The 17,799-nt window shown below is 43.3% G+C and overlaps 1 protein-coding gene across 1 annotated transcript; it reads left to right on the top strand.

The window, feature by feature from the left end:
• Positions 1 to 10,699: 10,699 nt before the first annotated feature.
• On the top strand, positions 10,700 to 17,439 carry LOC128702241 (vitelline membrane outer layer protein 1). The gene is made up of 6 exons (XM_070102851.1): positions 10,700 to 10,853; positions 11,465 to 11,586; positions 14,068 to 14,191; positions 14,848 to 15,002; positions 16,247 to 16,312; positions 16,965 to 17,439. The coding sequence occupies exons 1-6, from the start codon at positions 10,787 to 10,789 to the stop codon at positions 17,037 to 17,039; spliced, it is 609 nt and encodes a 202-aa protein (XP_069958952.1). The 5' UTR covers positions 10,700 to 10,786; the 3' UTR covers positions 17,040 to 17,439.
• Positions 17,440 to 17,799: the final 360 nt, after the last annotated feature.

Here is a 17,799-nt window from a genome sequence, read left to right as displayed (position 1 = left end):
ATATATATATATATATATAATATATATATATGTCGTGCCGAATATGTAAAACTGGTCAATTAGCAAGAACTCATTTAAAATTAAGTCCTTTCTAAAATTTTCTCTTATACGTTTAAAGATATATTTTTTTCATTAATGTTAATGTAAAAAATTTTAATTTTGCACCAAAAGAATCTTAGAAAACTTACCTAACCTTATTATAACAAGAACAATTTATTTTAGCCTAACCCAACTAAATATATTTTAGATTTGTTTACAATAATTTAATACTAAACAAACACAGTGAAATATATTTTTTTCGTTAGGTTCAGAATGATTTTGGCGAAATTATTGCATACACAAATTTTCACTTGTCCTATATGGCAAGATGAGCGTTGCTATTTAAGCCAAGATCGCAAGTTCTGCCTATTCGGCACGACATATATATATATATATATATATATATATATATATATATATATATATATATATATATATATATATATATATATATATATATATATATATATATATATATTATATATATATATATATACATATATATATATTATATATATATATATACATATATATATATATGTCGTGCCGAATAGGTAAAGCTTGCGATTATAGCTTAAATAGCAACGCTCTTCTTGCCGAATAAGGCAAGCGAAAATTTGTGTATGCAATAATTTCGCAAAAATCATTCTGAACCTAACGAAAAAAATATTTCATTGTGTTTGTTTATTATTAAATTATTGTAAACTTATCTAAAATATATTTAGTTGGATTAGGCTAAATTAAATTGCGCTTGTTATAATAAGGTTAGGTAAGTTTTCTAAGGTTCTTTTGGTACAAAATTATTAATTTTTACATTAACATAAATGAAAAAAAATATATCTTTAAACGTATAAGAGAAAATTTTAGAAAGGACTTAATTTTAAATGAGTTCTTGCTAATTGACCAGTTTTACCTATTCGGCACGAATAGTTGTACCTACTACAAAACACTGAATGATACAAATCTCCTGGACAAGCTTTTTCTAGCATATCTATATAAATAAATGTATATCTATAAATAATATATATGTACAATTTTAAAGGGCTTTTATAAGCGAATTTCTGAAAAAAAACTGAACAGAAAGTAAAAATATATGAATTTTTCTCGGAATGTCCAGAATTACAAATATATATATATTGAATAATGACGGTATAATGCAAGAGTTGAAGCATTAACAACAATTCTTTTTTTTCTTTTGGATATATTGAATATTAAATGATGGAAAAATATCGTTGGTTGTTTTTTTAAGAATTTCTGTGAATGTTTATCTAAGATCTGATGTGAGTGGGAATGTTGTAGTGGTGGAGTGGGAATGTTGTGGTGGAGTGGGAATGTTGTAGTGGTGGAGTGGGAATGTTGTGGTGGAGTGGGAATGTTGCAGTGGTGGAGTGGGAATGTTGTGGAGTGGGAATGTTGCAGTGGTGGAGTGGGAATGTTGCAGTGGAGTGGGAATGTTGCAGTGGAGTGGGAATGTTGCAGTGGAGTGGGAATGTTGCAGTGGAGTGGGAATGTTGCAGTGGTGGAGTGGGAATGTTGCAGTGGTGGATTGGGAATGTTGCAGTGGTGGATTGGGAATGTTGCAGTGGTGGAGTGGGAATGTTGCAGTGGTGGAGTGGGAATGTTGCAGTGGTGGAGTGGGAATGTTGCAGTGGTGGAGTGGGAATGTTGCAGTGGTGGAGTGGGAATGTTGCAGTGGTGGAGTGGGAATGTTGCAGTGGAGTGGGAATGTTGCAGTGGAGTGGGAATGTTGCAGTGGTGGAGTGGGAATGTTGCAGTGGTGGAGTGGGAATGTTGCAGTGGTGGAGTGGGAATGTTGTATTGGTGGAGTGGGAATGTTGTATTGGTGGAGTGGGAATGTTGCAGTGGAGTGGGAATGTTGCAGTGGTGGAGTGGGAATGTTGCAGTGGAGTGGGAATGTTGCAGTGGAGTGGGAATGTTGCAGTGGTGGAGTGGGAATGTTGCAGTGGAGTGGGAATGTTGCAGTGGAGTGGGAATGCTGCAGTGGAGTGGGAATGTTGCAGTGGTGGAGTGGGAATGTTGCAGTGGTGGAGTGGGAATGTTGCGGTGGAGTGGGATTGCTGCAGTGGTGGAGTGGGATTGCTGCAGTGGAGTGGGATTGCTGCAGTGGAGTGGGATTGCTGCAGTGGTGGAGTGGGAATGTTACAGTGGTAGAGTGAATGTAACAGTGGTAGAGTGAATGTAACAGTGGTGGAGTGGGGATAAACAGGGGCAACAGGAGTAAAGAAACATGCCCATCGTCTCCACTCGCCCCAGTGTTGAACCCGAGTACCTCAGTTGTAAGCCGAGGAAACTATCACAAACTCAAAAACCTTCGTTACACTTGGTTTTCACTGTCACATTCTACCATGACTTGTCACCCTACATTAAATTCTATCATTCGTTTATCATCCTCGTTTATCATCCTCGTTTATCATACTCGTTTATCATACTCGTTTATCATCCTCGTTTATCATACTCGTTTATCATACTCGTTTATCATACTCGTTTATCATCCTCGTTTATCATACTCGTTTATCATACTCGTTTATCATACTCGTTTATCATACTCGTTTATCATCCTCGTTTAAGTAAAATCAACCCTGTCCTTTTTCAAGCTATTTTGGTTTTTAATATATAAGATTTTTTTCAATAATAAAGTTATATACGTTGATTTTTCAGTGCTCCTTGCAATTAATAATGAATTAATAATGTTAAAAGTAGTAGTATTTACTGCCTATCCAGGATACTATCACTAATGATAGTAGTATTTACTGCCTATCCTGGATACTATCACTAATGATAGTAGCATTTACTGCCTATCCAGGATACTATCACTAATGATAGTAGCATTTACTGCCTATCCTGGATACTATCACTAGTGATAGTAGCATTTACTGCCTATCCTGGATACTATCACTAATGATAGTAGCATTTACTGCCTATCCTGGATACTATCACTAGTGATAGTAGCATTTACTGCCTATCCTGGATACTATCACTAATGATAGTAGCATTTACTGCCTATCCTGGATACTATCACTAGTGATAGTAGCATTTACTGCCTATCCTGGATACTATCACTAGTGATAGCATTTACTGCCTATCCAGGATACTATCACTAATGATAGTAGCATTTACTGCCTATCCAGGATACTATCACTAGTGATAGTAGCATTTACTGCCTATCCTGGATACTATCACTAGTGATAGTAGCATTTACTGCCTATCCTGGATACTATCACTAATGATAGTAGCATTTACTGCCTATCCTGGATACTATCACTAGTGATAGTAGCATTTACTGCCTATCCTGGATACTATCACTAGTGATAGCATTTACTGCCTATCCAGGATACTATCACTAATGATAGTAGCATTTACTGCCTATCCTGGATACTATCACTAGTGATAGTAGCATTTACTGCCTATCCTGGATACTATCACTAGTGATAGTAGCATTTACTGCCTATCCAGGATACTATCACTAGTGATAGTAGCATTTACTGCCTATCCAGGATACTATCACTAGTGATAGTAGCATTTACTGCCTATCCAGGATACTATCACTAGTGATAGTAGCATTTACTGCCTATCCAGGATACTATTACTAGTGATAGTAGCATTTACTGCCTATCCAGGATACTATTACTAGTGATAGTAGCATTTACTGCCTATCCAGGATACTATCACTAGTGATAGTAGCATTTACTGCCTAACCTGGATACTATTTAAACAGTCTAGTACTATTTTTCCACAACAGCTTTCTGTCTCATTTCTAACCTTAGTTTCTCCTTAATTATGAGAACACCAACAACCCCATTGTATCGTATCATTGTATCGTATCATTGTATCGTATCATTGTATCGTATCATTGTATCGTATCATTGTATCGTATCATTGTATCGTATCATTGTATCGTATCATTGTATCGTATCATTGTATCGTATCATTGTATCGTATCATTGTATCGTATCATTGTATCATATCATTGTATCGTATCATTTTACGATACAAATGTTGTCATGACTATTTACAACATTTCTATATTAAATATGAAAGGGATTTGATAGGTGTGTGTACTCACCTAGCTGAGGTTGCGGGGGTCGAGTCCAAGCTCCTGGCCCCGCCTCTTCACTGATCGCTACTAGGTCACTCTCCCTGAGCCGTGAGCTTTATCATACCTCTGCTTAAAGCTATGTATGGATCCTGCCTCCACTACATCGCTTCCCAAACTATTCCACTTACTGACTACTCTGTGGCTGAAGAAATACTTCCTAACATCCCTGTGATTCATCTGTGTCTTCAGCTTCCAACTGTGTCCCCTTGTTACTGTGTCCAATCTCTGGAACATCCTGTCTTTGTCCACCTTGTCAATTCCTCTCAGTATTTTGTATGTCGTTATCATGTCCCCCCTATCTCTCCTGTCCTCCAGTGTCGTCAGGTTGATTTCCCTTAACCTCTCCTCGTAGGACATACCTCTTAGCTCTGGGACTAGTCTTGTTGCAAACCTTTGCACTTTCTCTAGTTTCTTCACGTGCTTGGCTAGGTGTGGGTTCCAAACTGGTGCCGCATACTCCAATATGGGCCTAACGTACACGGTGTACAGGGTCCTGAATGATTCCTTATTAAGATGTCGGAATGCTGTTCTGAGGTTTGCTAGGCGCCCATATGCTGCAGCAGTTATTTGGTTGATGTGCGCTTCAGGAGATGTGCCTGGTGTTATACTCACCCCAAGATCTTTTTCCTTGAGTGAGGTTTGTAGTCTCTGACCCCCTAGACTGTACTCCGTCTGCGGCCTTCTTTGCCCTTCCCCAATCTTCATGACTTTGCACTTGGTGGGATTGAACTCCAGGAGCCAATTGCTGGACCAGGTCTGCAGCCTGTCCAGATCCCTTTGTAGTTCTGCCTGGTCTTCGATCGAGTGAATTCTTCTCATCAACTTCACGTCATCTGCAAACAGGGACACCTCAGAGTCTATTCCTTCCGTCATGTCGTTCACAAATACCAGAAACAGCACTGGTCCTAGGACTGACCCCTGCGGGACCCCGCTGGTCACAGGTGCCCACTCTGACACCTCGCCACGTACCATGACTCGCTGCTGTCTTCCTGACAAGTATTCCCTGATCCATTGTAGTGCCTTCCCTGTTATCCCTGCTTGGTCCTCCAGTTTTTGCACCAATCTCTTGTGTGGAACTGTGTCAAACGCCTTCTTGCAGTCCAAGAAAATGCAATCCACCCACCCCTCTCTCTCTTGTCTTACTGCTGTCACCATGTCATAGAACTCCAGTAGGTTTGTGACACAGGATTTCCCGTCCCTGAAACCATGTTGGCTGCTGTTGATGAGATCATTCCTTTCTAGGTGTTCCACCACTCTTCTCCTGATAATCTTCTCCATGATTTTGCATACTATACATGTCAGTGACACTGGTCTGTAGTTTAATGCTTCATGTCTGTCTCCTTTTTTAAAGATTGGGACTACATTTGCTGTCTTCCATGCCTCAGGCAATCTCCCTGTTTCGATAGATGTATTGAATATTGTTGTTAGGGGTACACATAGCGCCTCTGCTCCCTCTCTCAATACCCATGGGGAGATGTTATCTGGCCCCATTGCCTTTGAGGTATCTAGCTCACTCAGAAGCCTCTTCACTTCTTCCTCGGTTGTGTGCACTGTGTCCAGCACTTGGTGGTGTGCCCCACCTCTCCGTCTTTCTGGAGTCCCTTCTGTCTCCTCTGTGAACACTTCTTTGAATCTCTTGTTGAGTTCTTCACATACTTCACGGTCATTTATTGTTGTCTCTCCTCCTTCCTTCCTTAGCCTGATTACCTGGTCCTTGACTGTTGTTTTCCTCCTGATGTGGCTGTACAACAGTTTCGGGTCAGATTTGGCTTTCGCTGCTATGTCATTTTCATATTGTCTTTGGGCCTCCCTTCTTATCTGTGCATATTCGTTTCTGGCTCTACGACTGTTCTCCTTATTCTCCTGGGTCCTTTGCCTTCTATATTTCTTCCATTCCCTAGCACACTTGGTTTTTGCCTCCCTGCACCTTTGGGTAAACCATGGGCTCATCCTGGCTTTTTCATTAATCCTGTTACCCTTGGGTACAAACCTCTCCTCAGCCTCCTTGCATTTTGTTGCTACATATTCCATCATCTCATTAACTGGCTTCCCTGCCAGTTCTCTGTCCCACTGAACCCCGTTCAGGTAGTTCCTCATTCCTGTGTAGTCCCCTTTCTTGTAGTTTGGCTTCATTCGTCCTGGCCTTCCTGCTTCTCCCTCCACTTGTAGCTCTACTGTGTATTCGAAGCTTAAAACCACATGGTCACTGGCCCCAAGGGGTCTTTCATATGTGATGTCCTCGATATCTGCACTACTCAAGGTGAATACTAAGTCCAGCCTTGCTGGTTCATCCTCTCCTCTCTCTCTTGTAGTGTCCCTTACGTGTTGGCACATGAAGTTTTCCAGTACCACCTCCATCATCTTAGCCCTCCATGTATCTTGGCCCCCATGTGGGTCCAAGTTCTCCCAATCGATCTCCTTGTGGTTAAAGTCACCCATGATCAGGAGCTTTGCCCTGCATGCATGAGCTCTTCTGTCCACTCTAGCCAGTGTGTCAACCATCGCTCTATTGCTCTCGTCGTACTCTTGCCTTGGCCTCCTGCTGTTCTGTGGTGGGTTATACATCACTGCTATTACCACCTTGGGACCTCCAGAGTGAAGTGTTCCCGCTATGTAATCACTTTCTTCTCCGCTGTCTCCTCTCTCCAGCTCATCAAAATTCCAGCGATTTTTGATCAGCAACGCCACTCCTCCACCCCCCCTGTTCCCTCTGTCTTTCCTCAGGATTTGGTATCCCGTTGGAAAGATGGCATCTGTTATCATACCTGTAAGCTTGGTTTCTGTGAGAGCTATGATGTCCGGTGATGCTTCTTTGACTCTTTCATGCCACTCCTCCCACTTATTTGTTATTCCATCAGCGTTTGTGTACCATACCTTCAGTTTCCTTTCCAACACTGTGGTTTGGGGGGCCTGTGAGGGTGGGAGACCTGGTGGCATACTGTGGGATTCTATAGCTCGGTGTTGGGTGGAGGCTGTGGGTATGGATTGTAGTGTGTGTTGGGATGGTGTGATAGGTTGTATGGTTCTGAGAATAGTTGTGTGTGTGCTTGCCCTTGCTGTTCTGTTCTGCTCTGAGTGACCTCTGCTGGTTCCCTCCTTGTCTCTTTTCTTAGCTCCTTTCGCTTTATTGTCCTCTCCCTCAGCTGCTGTCGTTCTGATTTTGTTCTGTCTCTGTCTAGGAACACCCTCTTGTACTCTTCCGAGTATTTCAATCGTGGTTTCTCTTGGAGGATCCTGTTCCGCACTGTTTCCGTCCTGAGAATCAGCTTGATTGGTCGGTTTCTCCCCTTCGAACACCCCCCTATTCTCTGAAAATTTACAATCTCGCGTGTGTGTGTGTGTGTGATCTGGCTCTGTGGGTGTACCTATCTGGCTCCGTGGGTTTATCTGGCTCCGTGGGTGTATATCTGGCTCCGTGGGTGTACCTATCTGGCTCAGTGGGTGTACCTATCTGGCTCAGTGGGTGTACCTATCTGGCTCCGTGGGTGTACCTATCTGGCTCCGTGGGTGTATATCTGACTCCGTGGGTGTACCTATCTGGCTCCGTGGGTGTACCTATCTGGCTCCGTGGGTGTACCTATCTGGCTCCGTGGGTATACCTATCTGGCTCCGTGGGTGTACCTATTTGGCTCCGTGGGTGCATCTATCTGGCTCCGTGGGTGTATATCTGGCTCAGTGGGTGTACCTATCTGGCTCAGTGGGTGTACCTATCTGGCTCCGAGGGAGTACCTGAGTCCGCGGGAGTCACTATCTGGCTTCGTGAGAGTCATTATCTAGCTCCTAGGGTGAATTGTTATCTGGCACCAGTACACAACTTCCCACTGGTTAGTGATATATGAAATAAATGGCCTTGCGTAATACACACACATACAAGTACACGTACGCACGCACGCGCACACACACACACACACACACACACACACACACACACACACACACACACACACACACACATTCAGAGGTGTGCCTGTTTGCTGATGATGTGAAACTAATGAGGAGAATACAAGCGGACGAGGATCAGTTAAGATTACAAAGGGGTCTGGACAGGCTGCAAGAATGGTCCAACAAATGGCTCCTGGGGTTTAACCCCCACCAAGTGCAAAGTCATGAAGCCTGGGGAAGGACAAAGAAGATCGCAGACAGAGTCAAGGCTAGAGGTTCAAAGGCTGCAAACCTCACTCAAGGAAAAGGATCTTGGGGTAATCATTATACCGAGCACATCTCCTGAGGCACACATCAACCAAATAACCGCTATAGCAAACCTGAGAATAGCGTTTCAACATCTAAGGAGTCATTCACGTCACTGTACACATCTGGCCCATATTGGAGTATGCAACACCAGTGTAGAACCCACACCTTGTCAAAGACGTCAAGAAATTTGAAAAGTGGAAAGGTATGCAACAAGACTAATCTCGGAGAGGTTAAGGGAACTCACCCTAATGAGGGATAGGGGAGACATAATAACGACGTATAAAATACTAAGAGGAATTGACAAGGTAGACAGGACTACAAAATTTCAGAGATGGAATACAGCAACAAGGGGTCACAACTGGAAGTTCAAAACTCAGATGATTCAAAGGAATGTTAGGAAGTATTTCCTCGGTCACAGAGTTGTCAGGAAGTGGAACAGTCTGGAGAGAGATGTAGTGGAAGTAGGATCCATACATAGTTGTAAGAAGAGGTATAATAAGGCTCTTGGAGCGGGGAAAGAATGGATCTAGTAGCGACCAGTTAAGAGCTATGAATCGACCCACATACAGGTGAGTGCTGCAACACACGCGCGCGCGCGAGCACACACACACAATTTCACCATGGCAGGTAAACAGTGTATCTCTGGGAATTAATGCCATATGATCCCTGATAGCCACGTTAACACACATCTTACCTCACTTATCCTCACTCAAGGGTAAATTCCATAAGTAATGCGCGAAAAAAATAGAAGTTTCCAGCTGACAGAAGTTCCAAAATTGAATATTAGAAAATAACGAAATGGCAGGCGATGGCAAAGATGTATTATTTATCAGTGTGCTGGAATGTCTGTCTCTATATACATATACCTGTATGCTTCACTGTCTCTCTCTCTCTCTCTCTCTCTCTCTCTCTCTCTCTCTCTCTCTCTCTCTCTCTCTCTGACTGTCGCAGTGGTCAGAGAAGTTGAAGGTGAAAATGATTTGAATATAGTTAGAGAGAGCGTTACGTGTAGATACTCAGAGATAATGGTAGAGGAAGACTCTGGACCCGTCACGCAACATGGGAAAGACCTTGGAGTAGTCATGGAACTTGAGAAAGACCTTGGAGTAGTCATGGAACTTGAGAAAGACCTTGGAGTAGTCATGGAACTTGAGAAAGATCTTGGAGTAGTCATGGAACTTGAGAAAGACCTTGGAGTAGTCATGGTATGGAACTTGGGAAAGATCTTGAGAGTCATGGAACTTGATCGGAACTTGAGAAAGATGTAGTCATGGAACTTGAGAAAGATCTTGGAGTAGTCATGGAACTTGAGAAAGATCTTGGAGTAGTCATGGAACTTGAGAAAGATCTTGGAGTAGTCATGGAACTTGAGAAAGATCTTGGAGTAGTCATGGAACTTGAGAAAGATCTTGGAGTAGTCATGGAACTTGAGAAAGACCTTGGAGTAGTCATGGAACTTGAGAAAGATCTTGGAGTAGTCATGGAACTTGAGAAAGATCTTGGAGTAGTCATGAAGCTTGAGAAAGATCTTGGAGTAGTCATGAAGCTTGAGAAAGATCTTGGAGTAGTCATGAAGCTTGAGAAAGATCTTGGAGTAGTCATGAAGCTTGAGAAAGATCTTGGAGTAGTCATGGAACTTGAGAAAGACCTTGGAGTAGTCATGGAACTTGAGAAAGACCTTGGGATAGTCATCCAAGCTGAGAAAAACCTTGAAAATAGTCACAAAAACCTCAAAATATACTCAACAATATACTACTACACGCACCAATATAGCCAGAATTTTTTTCATTAAAAAAAATTCTTTACAAACGCCAGAAATTAATACTGAACAATTTGCTTGTTAAATTCCCACTATTTAAAAAATGAGAAAAATGATAATAAGTCTGATTTTTAATATTTCGACGATTCAGAGGAAGATCTGAGAGATATATTGCAGTTTTTAAACTGTAGTGTAGACACGACTCTGACAAGACAGTGATGGGGTGAGTGATGATGAAAGTGTTTCTTCTCTTTCGGGTTACCCTGCCTCGGTGGGAGACGGCCGATATATATACACACACACACCAAGTTGGATGAATCCTATTTGGCCGGCATGGTTTGTTGGTTAAAGCATTTTCCTGTTGATCTTAGGGCAAGCTTACCATGAGTTCGAATCCCGTCCGTTCCGTGAAATGTGACATACTAAAGTATAATGATGCGTTTACATGAAACTCCGTGGCAAGAGGTTTAATACGAATGTGAAAGAGAAATGGGAAGAGGAGACACTGGGATGGAAGTATGATGGATTAGGGAGGGAGGGGAGATAAAAAGAAATGGAGAAAAAGAAAGGGAAATACAAGGAGGGAGTGAGTGATGGTGTTAAGAGTGAAGATGCCAGTGAGTAGGGTATAAAAGAGAGTAAGGCTTGAGTACATTCATTACCCCCTCACCTCTCTCGAGATGAACACCTTCAGTGTCCTCCTGCATCTCCTGGCGCTCTGCCTAATCCAGGGCGTTGCCTCTCTAGGTCAGTACGAGTCCTTCGCTATAGTTGAAGGACATGTTATCTTCCGTTTCCCTAGCTATTAATTCTAAAGTCTATCATTGATACGGTTAGGGTCACTCTTCACCTTGACATTTAGCATCGAAGGAGACAGATATAAATGACCTTAAGGTCTATATAGAAGCTACAGCTAAATGAATATTTAATTATAATAAAAAACTGTTATATTAAGAAGCACTAAATCCGTATGAAAAAGATTTAGGGAGCTGGAAGTCTTCACAGAGGAGACTTCGGGGTGTTGATCTTCAATGAGCACGTCACGGCTCTGACCTCAAAAACCACTTCGAGTATCTCTTTCTTCCATAAGCGTTCGTGATCAGTGGTGGATCAGGGTCGGATCAGGTACTGACTTTAGGTGCCTGTCCAACGCCTTCTTGAAGACAGCCAGGGATTTATTGGTAAACCCCCTTAAGTATCCTGGGAGGCAGTTGAAACGTCTTGGACCCCTGACACTTATTGCCAGCTACCTCGCTATCTTCTAGTAGTAAACATCACCGTTGTCTCCTTCCTAGGAACTTCGAGTTAGCTCTTCTTCGTCTTCCAGGAGCACACTTCACCGTTCCTTTCTCCCACAGATATCGACTACAGGGAAAACGTGACCAGTACACTGACCCTCAGCAACGGCATCGACTGGGGTGACTGGGGACCCGTAGAGTTCTGTGAGGAAGGCAGCTACTCACACGGCTTCGAAGTCAGGGTAAGTAAACAGTGCAAAGGCTGCAACAGGCCGAGTATTGCAGCAGCCTTAGCACTGTCATGAGGCAAGGGTTTCCATTTAGAGGTATATGCCATAGACCTAAGGCTACCATAAACGAACTTGCCATAGGCGTAAGGTTTCTTAAGGCAGTTTTGAGAATCCAAATTACTCTTATCTTTTTATAAATTCAAGATCTAAGCATTTTTTTTTATTCCGTGTTTCAAGGTCGAAAAGTGAGGCCCACGCACGATATTAACACTCAAATTAGTGACTGATGGATAGGTAGAAATTAATGGAGGTGGTGTTAGTGGTGGTGATGTAGGAGGAAGACTGATGGAAGTGGTGGTGGTGGTAGTGTTGGTGTTAGTGTGGGTGGTGGTGTAGGAGGGAAGGGTGGTGACACTAGTGGTGGAGATGCAGTGTGAGATGACTGCTACATGTTAACGGGGCTGGTGGAAGTGATAATGATACTGACGGAGATGACGTCGGAGATAACAACAGAAGCCTGGTGGAAGCTCTGGGAGCCTGACGGACACTATGGAAGCCTGGTGGAAGCTCTGGGAGCCTGACGGACACTAAGGAAGCCTGGTGGAAGCTCTGGGAGCCTGACGGACACTCTGGGAGCCTGACGGACACTGTGGAAGCCTGGTGGAAGCTCTGGGAGCCTGACGGACACTATGGAAGCCTGGTGGAAGCTCTGGGAGCCTGACGGACACTATGGAAGCCTGGTGGAAGCTCTGGGAGCCTGACGGACACTATGGAAGCCTGGTGGAAACTCTGGGAGCCTGACGGACACTAAGGAAGCCTGGTGGAAGCTCTGGGAGCCTGACGGACACTATGGAAGCCTGGTGGAAGCTCTGGGAGCCTGACGGACACTATGGAAGCCTGGTGGAAACTCTGGGAGCCTGACGGACACTAAGGAAGCCTGGTGGAAGCTCTGGGAGCCTGACGGACACTATGGAAGCCTGGTGGAAACTCTGGGAGCCTGACGGACACTATGGAAGCCTGATGGAAACTCTGGGAGCCTGACGGACACTATGGAAGCCTGGTGGAAACTCTGGGAGCCTGACGGACACTATGGAAGCCTGGTGGAAACTCTGGGAGCCTGACGGACACTATGGAAGCCTGGTGGAAACTCTGGGAGCCTGACGGACACTATGGAAGCCTGGTGGAAGCTCTGGGAGCCTGACGGACACTATGGAAGCCTGGTGGGAGCTCTGGGAGCCTGACGGACACTATGGAAGCCTGGTGGAAACTCTGGGAGCCTGACGGACACTAAGGAAGCCTGATGGACACTGTGGAAGCCTGGTGGTAGCTCTGGGAGCCTGAAGGACACTAAGGAAGCCTGATGGACACTGTGGAAGCCTGGTGGAAACTCTGGGAGCCTGACGGACACTATGGAAGCCTGATGGAAGCTCTGGGAGCCTGACGGACACTATGGAAGCCTGATGGACACTGTGGAAGCCTGACGGACACTGTGGAAGCCTGATGGACACTAAGGAAGCCTGATGGACACTAAGGAAGCCTGACGGACACTATGGAAGCCTGATGGACCCTATGGGAGCCTGACGGACACTAAGGAAGCCTGATGGACACTAAGGAAGCCTGATGGACACAGTAGCAGACGATGGCAGAAGTGTACTAGACAATTTTATTAAAAAAAATACTAAAACTGTAAAGAAAGTAAATGAATATTAATACATATACATAACTACATGCATATCGGCTAATAAATCTTTTGATTTTATAAATACATTGACTGTATAAGTTGCTACTATTTAAAACATGAATATCTATCAATGAAACATACATTAATGTCCATATCTATTGAACTGGTAACCTGTCTATAAAAATAACAAAAACAAAAATTATAATGATAACAGAGTTCTACTGCCAGTTAATTAGCCTCATTAGAGCCAAAGAGCTTTGCTCATAGAGCTGTGATCACAGCAAACAAGCTGTGAGAAATCAATACCTTTCCCATCTACCCTGTACTCCCTTTCCTATCTCTTCTGCCACTTAAGTTACTCTCCCTTCTTTTTACTACCACCACTACTACTACTACCACCACTACTAGTACTTGTACTACCAGCGTTACCACTACTTCTTTGTCTTCCTCTCTTGGTCCCGTCCCTACCCCCCTCGCATATATATACTGGCTCCCTCACTCTCTTGTGTTAGTTCAAAAAATCAATTAGGTTTTATTGCTTGAAATCATAACTATAATATTTAAAGGGGTGGAGGAGTAAGCCAGTGGAAGGCATCTGTCAGATGACCAAATGCCCCAGCTGTGGGTCATCACATGACTAAGACCCGCGTCAGGAAACACTTGCCCTGTTTCCTGACAAACATTACCTACCTGTGTATCATCTTTTGTGTTAGTGGTTCAAATCAGGCTTTCTCTCTCTCTCTCTCTCTCTCTCTCTCTCTCTCCCCTATGTGCGGGTTATTTGTGTATTAATCTTCCCTTTTTGGTTGCAGTTTGAGCCAAGCGGAGCTACTGATGAGACCGCAATGAGCGGCGTGAAGCTTTACTGCAGTGATAAGGATCACTTTGACACTGGCTACGTCACCTCCGTTGTCGGTACCACTGGCGAGTGGCAAGGTGAGAGAGAGAGAGAGAGAGAGAGAGAGAGAGAGAGAGAGAGAGATAATTGAGAAAAACCTCGAAGTGATAGTATCGTGTGCTATATTACGACGTTTCTGAAAGCTTTCGAGACACATTAAACTTTTCTGGAACAGTTTGAGAGACAAAGACCACCTTACTGGAACAATTCCAGGCACACACGACCACCTTACTGGAACAATTCCAGGCACACATGACAGCCTTACTGGAACAATTTCAGACACACACAACCACTGTACTGGAACAACTCCAGAGACACACGACCACCTAACTGGAACAATTTCAGACACATGACCGCCAAACAGTTCCACAACAACTCTCCTGTAGAAAAGTAATACACAGTACCCACAAGAGGAATAATTAGACACATGTGCAACATCCGGGTATCTTTATTATAGACGTTTCGCCATCCAGTACAATACGAGGACATAATGTGAAGAAATACATACAAAAGATGAAGTAATCATTCCGTCAACCTTGGAACTGGTAAAGAGCACTACGGTGCTCTGCGGTGCTCGCCATCCAGTGAGGAACACTACGGTGCCCTTCACTGGTTGGCGAAATATCTACAAATAAAGATACCCAGATGTTGCACATGTGTCTAATTCTTCCAACTCTCTTGGTTGCTCCTGCAGGCATGCGTGTGTGCCACGAAGGCTTCCTGACGGGTATGAGAGCGGAGGTGCTGGAACCTCAGGGAATATTGCACGACGACGTGGCTGTCGAGAATATTGAGGTACAGTGTAACTACGACGGTGAAATCTTGACCGGCGTGCACGATCTTCCCAAGGTGAGTGAAAAGCCTTGAAGGAGGGAGAAGAGAATAAGGAGCGGAAGGAGCACGAGAATGAAGAGTAGGAGAAGAATGAATGACAGAAAGAGAACGAAGGTAGAAGGAGCAGGAGAATGAAGGGTAGGAGGAGCAGGAGGATGAAGGGTAGGAGGAGCAGAAGAATGAAGGAAAGAAGCAGGAGAATGAAGGGTAGAAGGAGAGGGAGAATGAATGACAGAAGGAGAATGGAGGGTAGAAGAAGCAGGGGAATGAAGGGTAGAAGGAGCAGGAAAATGAAGGGTAGAGAGATGATAGTAATAAGTTAACGCAGGACACAGCCAACAAGGAACTAAGGAGAGAGACATCAAAAAGTAAACATTGACTATTCAATACGATATCCATCTACATGAAGCTCTTTGTGGTCTCTGAAAGCAAGAAGACCTCTTCTCTGCTCTGTGTCCCTTATTTAACACAAGGATGATGAGGAAGAGGAAGACGGAAAGGAGGAAGAAGAGGAACAAGAGTTGGTGGAGGTACAGTTATCTACCGAAAGAGACTGGGAAAGGTCCTCAGTTTTGATCCCATGTATCAGAAATGTTCCCCACGAAGACAGACTGAAGGCAATGAATCTGCACTCTTGAAAGGCGTAGATTATAATCATCAACAACCTCTAAACCCGTAAGGGTCACAGGAAAGGCATAGAATTAGGAAGGAATTCACTAAGGTGTTTAAATGGAAGACAGGAATAAAGGAGATACAAATAACGTGCTAAAATATTTATATGGACGTAATATATTAGGGAAAGTAGTGCTGGTAGCCAGACCTCTGTCTAGACTCCTGGGTAGCTGAGGTTAACAGAGAGAGAGAGAGAGAGAGAGAGAGAGAGAGAGAGAGAGAGAGAGGTGAGAAAGGAATAGCTAAAGCAATAGGTGAATACCTTTTTTGGTAAATTAATGGCTAAGAAAGAGTTCAAGTAAGCGTAAATGGAATAGTTAAATATATGGAAGAATATCTCTCAGTCCAGAGCAGGATTCGAACCTGCACACACTGTATCAAAATCAAAATACACAGAACTTTCGCCACCCAGCCACAGAGTACGAAGGTTCAAATCCTGCTGTGGTTCGAAAGATAATGTTTGTAAATAGTTTCGCCCGTCTACGAATTGTTAAGCATGTGAAAAAAAAATGAGTCAGTATGTGCTAAAAAATAAAAAGAACGGATCAAAGCATACGTATAACAATTTTTCCCCGTCTTCCTGTCAGTTCACGCCAGGTACTTGGGGAGAATTCGAGCATTGTGACCCAGGTTCTGCTGTTTGTGGTCTTCAGGTGAGACATGAACTAAATGAAGCTACTTGTCTTTGATTATTTGTTTCACTCTACGCTTTTATTTATTTTGTGTTTGTGTACTCACCTAATTGTGGTTGCAGGGGTCGATTCACAGCTCCTTGCCCCGCCTCTTCATTGGTGTGTACGTGTGTGTGTGTATACTGAATTCATAATATAACCATAAATGCTGTATAATATATATATATATATATATATATATATATATATATATATATATATATATATATATATATATATATATATATATATATATATATATGCGATAAGATCACAGTAAACAGGTGATTTCAAAATATGCAAAACAACCACTCTGATAATGTGAGTAGTCACGAAAGCGCTTGGAATTTCTCTATTCTTTCAGAATGGTTGTTTTGCATATCATCAAAATTTATATCATTAAATATATATCTTTGTCCTCTCATCGTTCCTGTTGATAGTATTATGACAATTTCTTCGTCTTACGTACGATACCTGTAGTGTTGGTTACGATATAGCGGTACCTGCAGTGTTACAATACAATGATATTTCTACTGTTATGTGCAATACAAGATGCCTATATTGTTACTGTGTTTCGATACCTGTAATATTACCTGTGCCTGTACTGTTACTGAGTTACATTCATGTGTTACAGACACGTTACGAGGGCATCTTAGTTGGTGACGACTCGGGTACTACGGACCTGATCTTCTTTTGCTGTGTGTTCTAGCCTCTTTTTCCCGTGCTGTTGTTCTATTTTCTAATGTTCATCTTGTTTTATTGTCCCACTTATACTTGTTACCGTTGGACACCACTGGTTACTGCATAGCACCGTTGGAGACTTTCTGGTACCAGTGGCCAGCTACGCAACAAGGCAACTGCTGGACTCAAGGTCCCATAACTGGACTTGAGGTTAAATTGCTGGGCACTCATAGACGTTCAACTAAGATTTTGGAGACGTACGTAATCTGTTTGAAAGCACTGGACACAAGAGACAACCTTGCTGGAACCACTTGACGCAGAGGCAACCTTGCTGGAACCACTGGACGCAAGAAGACAGCCTTGCTGGAACCACTGGACGCAAGAAGACAGCCTGCTGGAACCACTGGACGCAAGAAGACAGCCTTGCTGGAACCACTGGACGCAAGAAGACTGCCTTGCTGGAACCACTGGACGCAAGAAGACAGCCTTGCTGGAACCACTGGACGCAAGAAGACAACCTTGCTGGAACCACTGGACGCAAGAAGACAGCCTTGCTGGAACCACTGGACGCAAGAAGACAACCTTATGGGAACCACTGAAGTCGTGGAGGCTACAGAGAAACTTTCACCCTTTCAATTACTGTTGTAATCTCTAAACTTTCATGTGTGTGTGTGTATAACAAACAACCCAACACTATTGTTTTATTAAATAGAATCTGATCCCCGGTTAAACCCAATAAAACATCAGGTTAGGAGAAAAACCCGAGTGATTTTTATCTCTTAGAGACC

This window comes from Cherax quadricarinatus, chromosome 83, assembly GCF_038502225.1.
Source record: "Cherax quadricarinatus isolate ZL_2023a chromosome 83, ASM3850222v1, whole genome shotgun sequence".
In the NCBI taxonomy this organism is placed as follows: Eukaryota; Metazoa; Arthropoda; class Malacostraca; order Decapoda; family Parastacidae; genus Cherax; species Cherax quadricarinatus.
The sequence above is the reverse complement of the archived record's forward strand: the minus strand, read 5'-3'. Positions and strand labels throughout refer to the sequence as shown.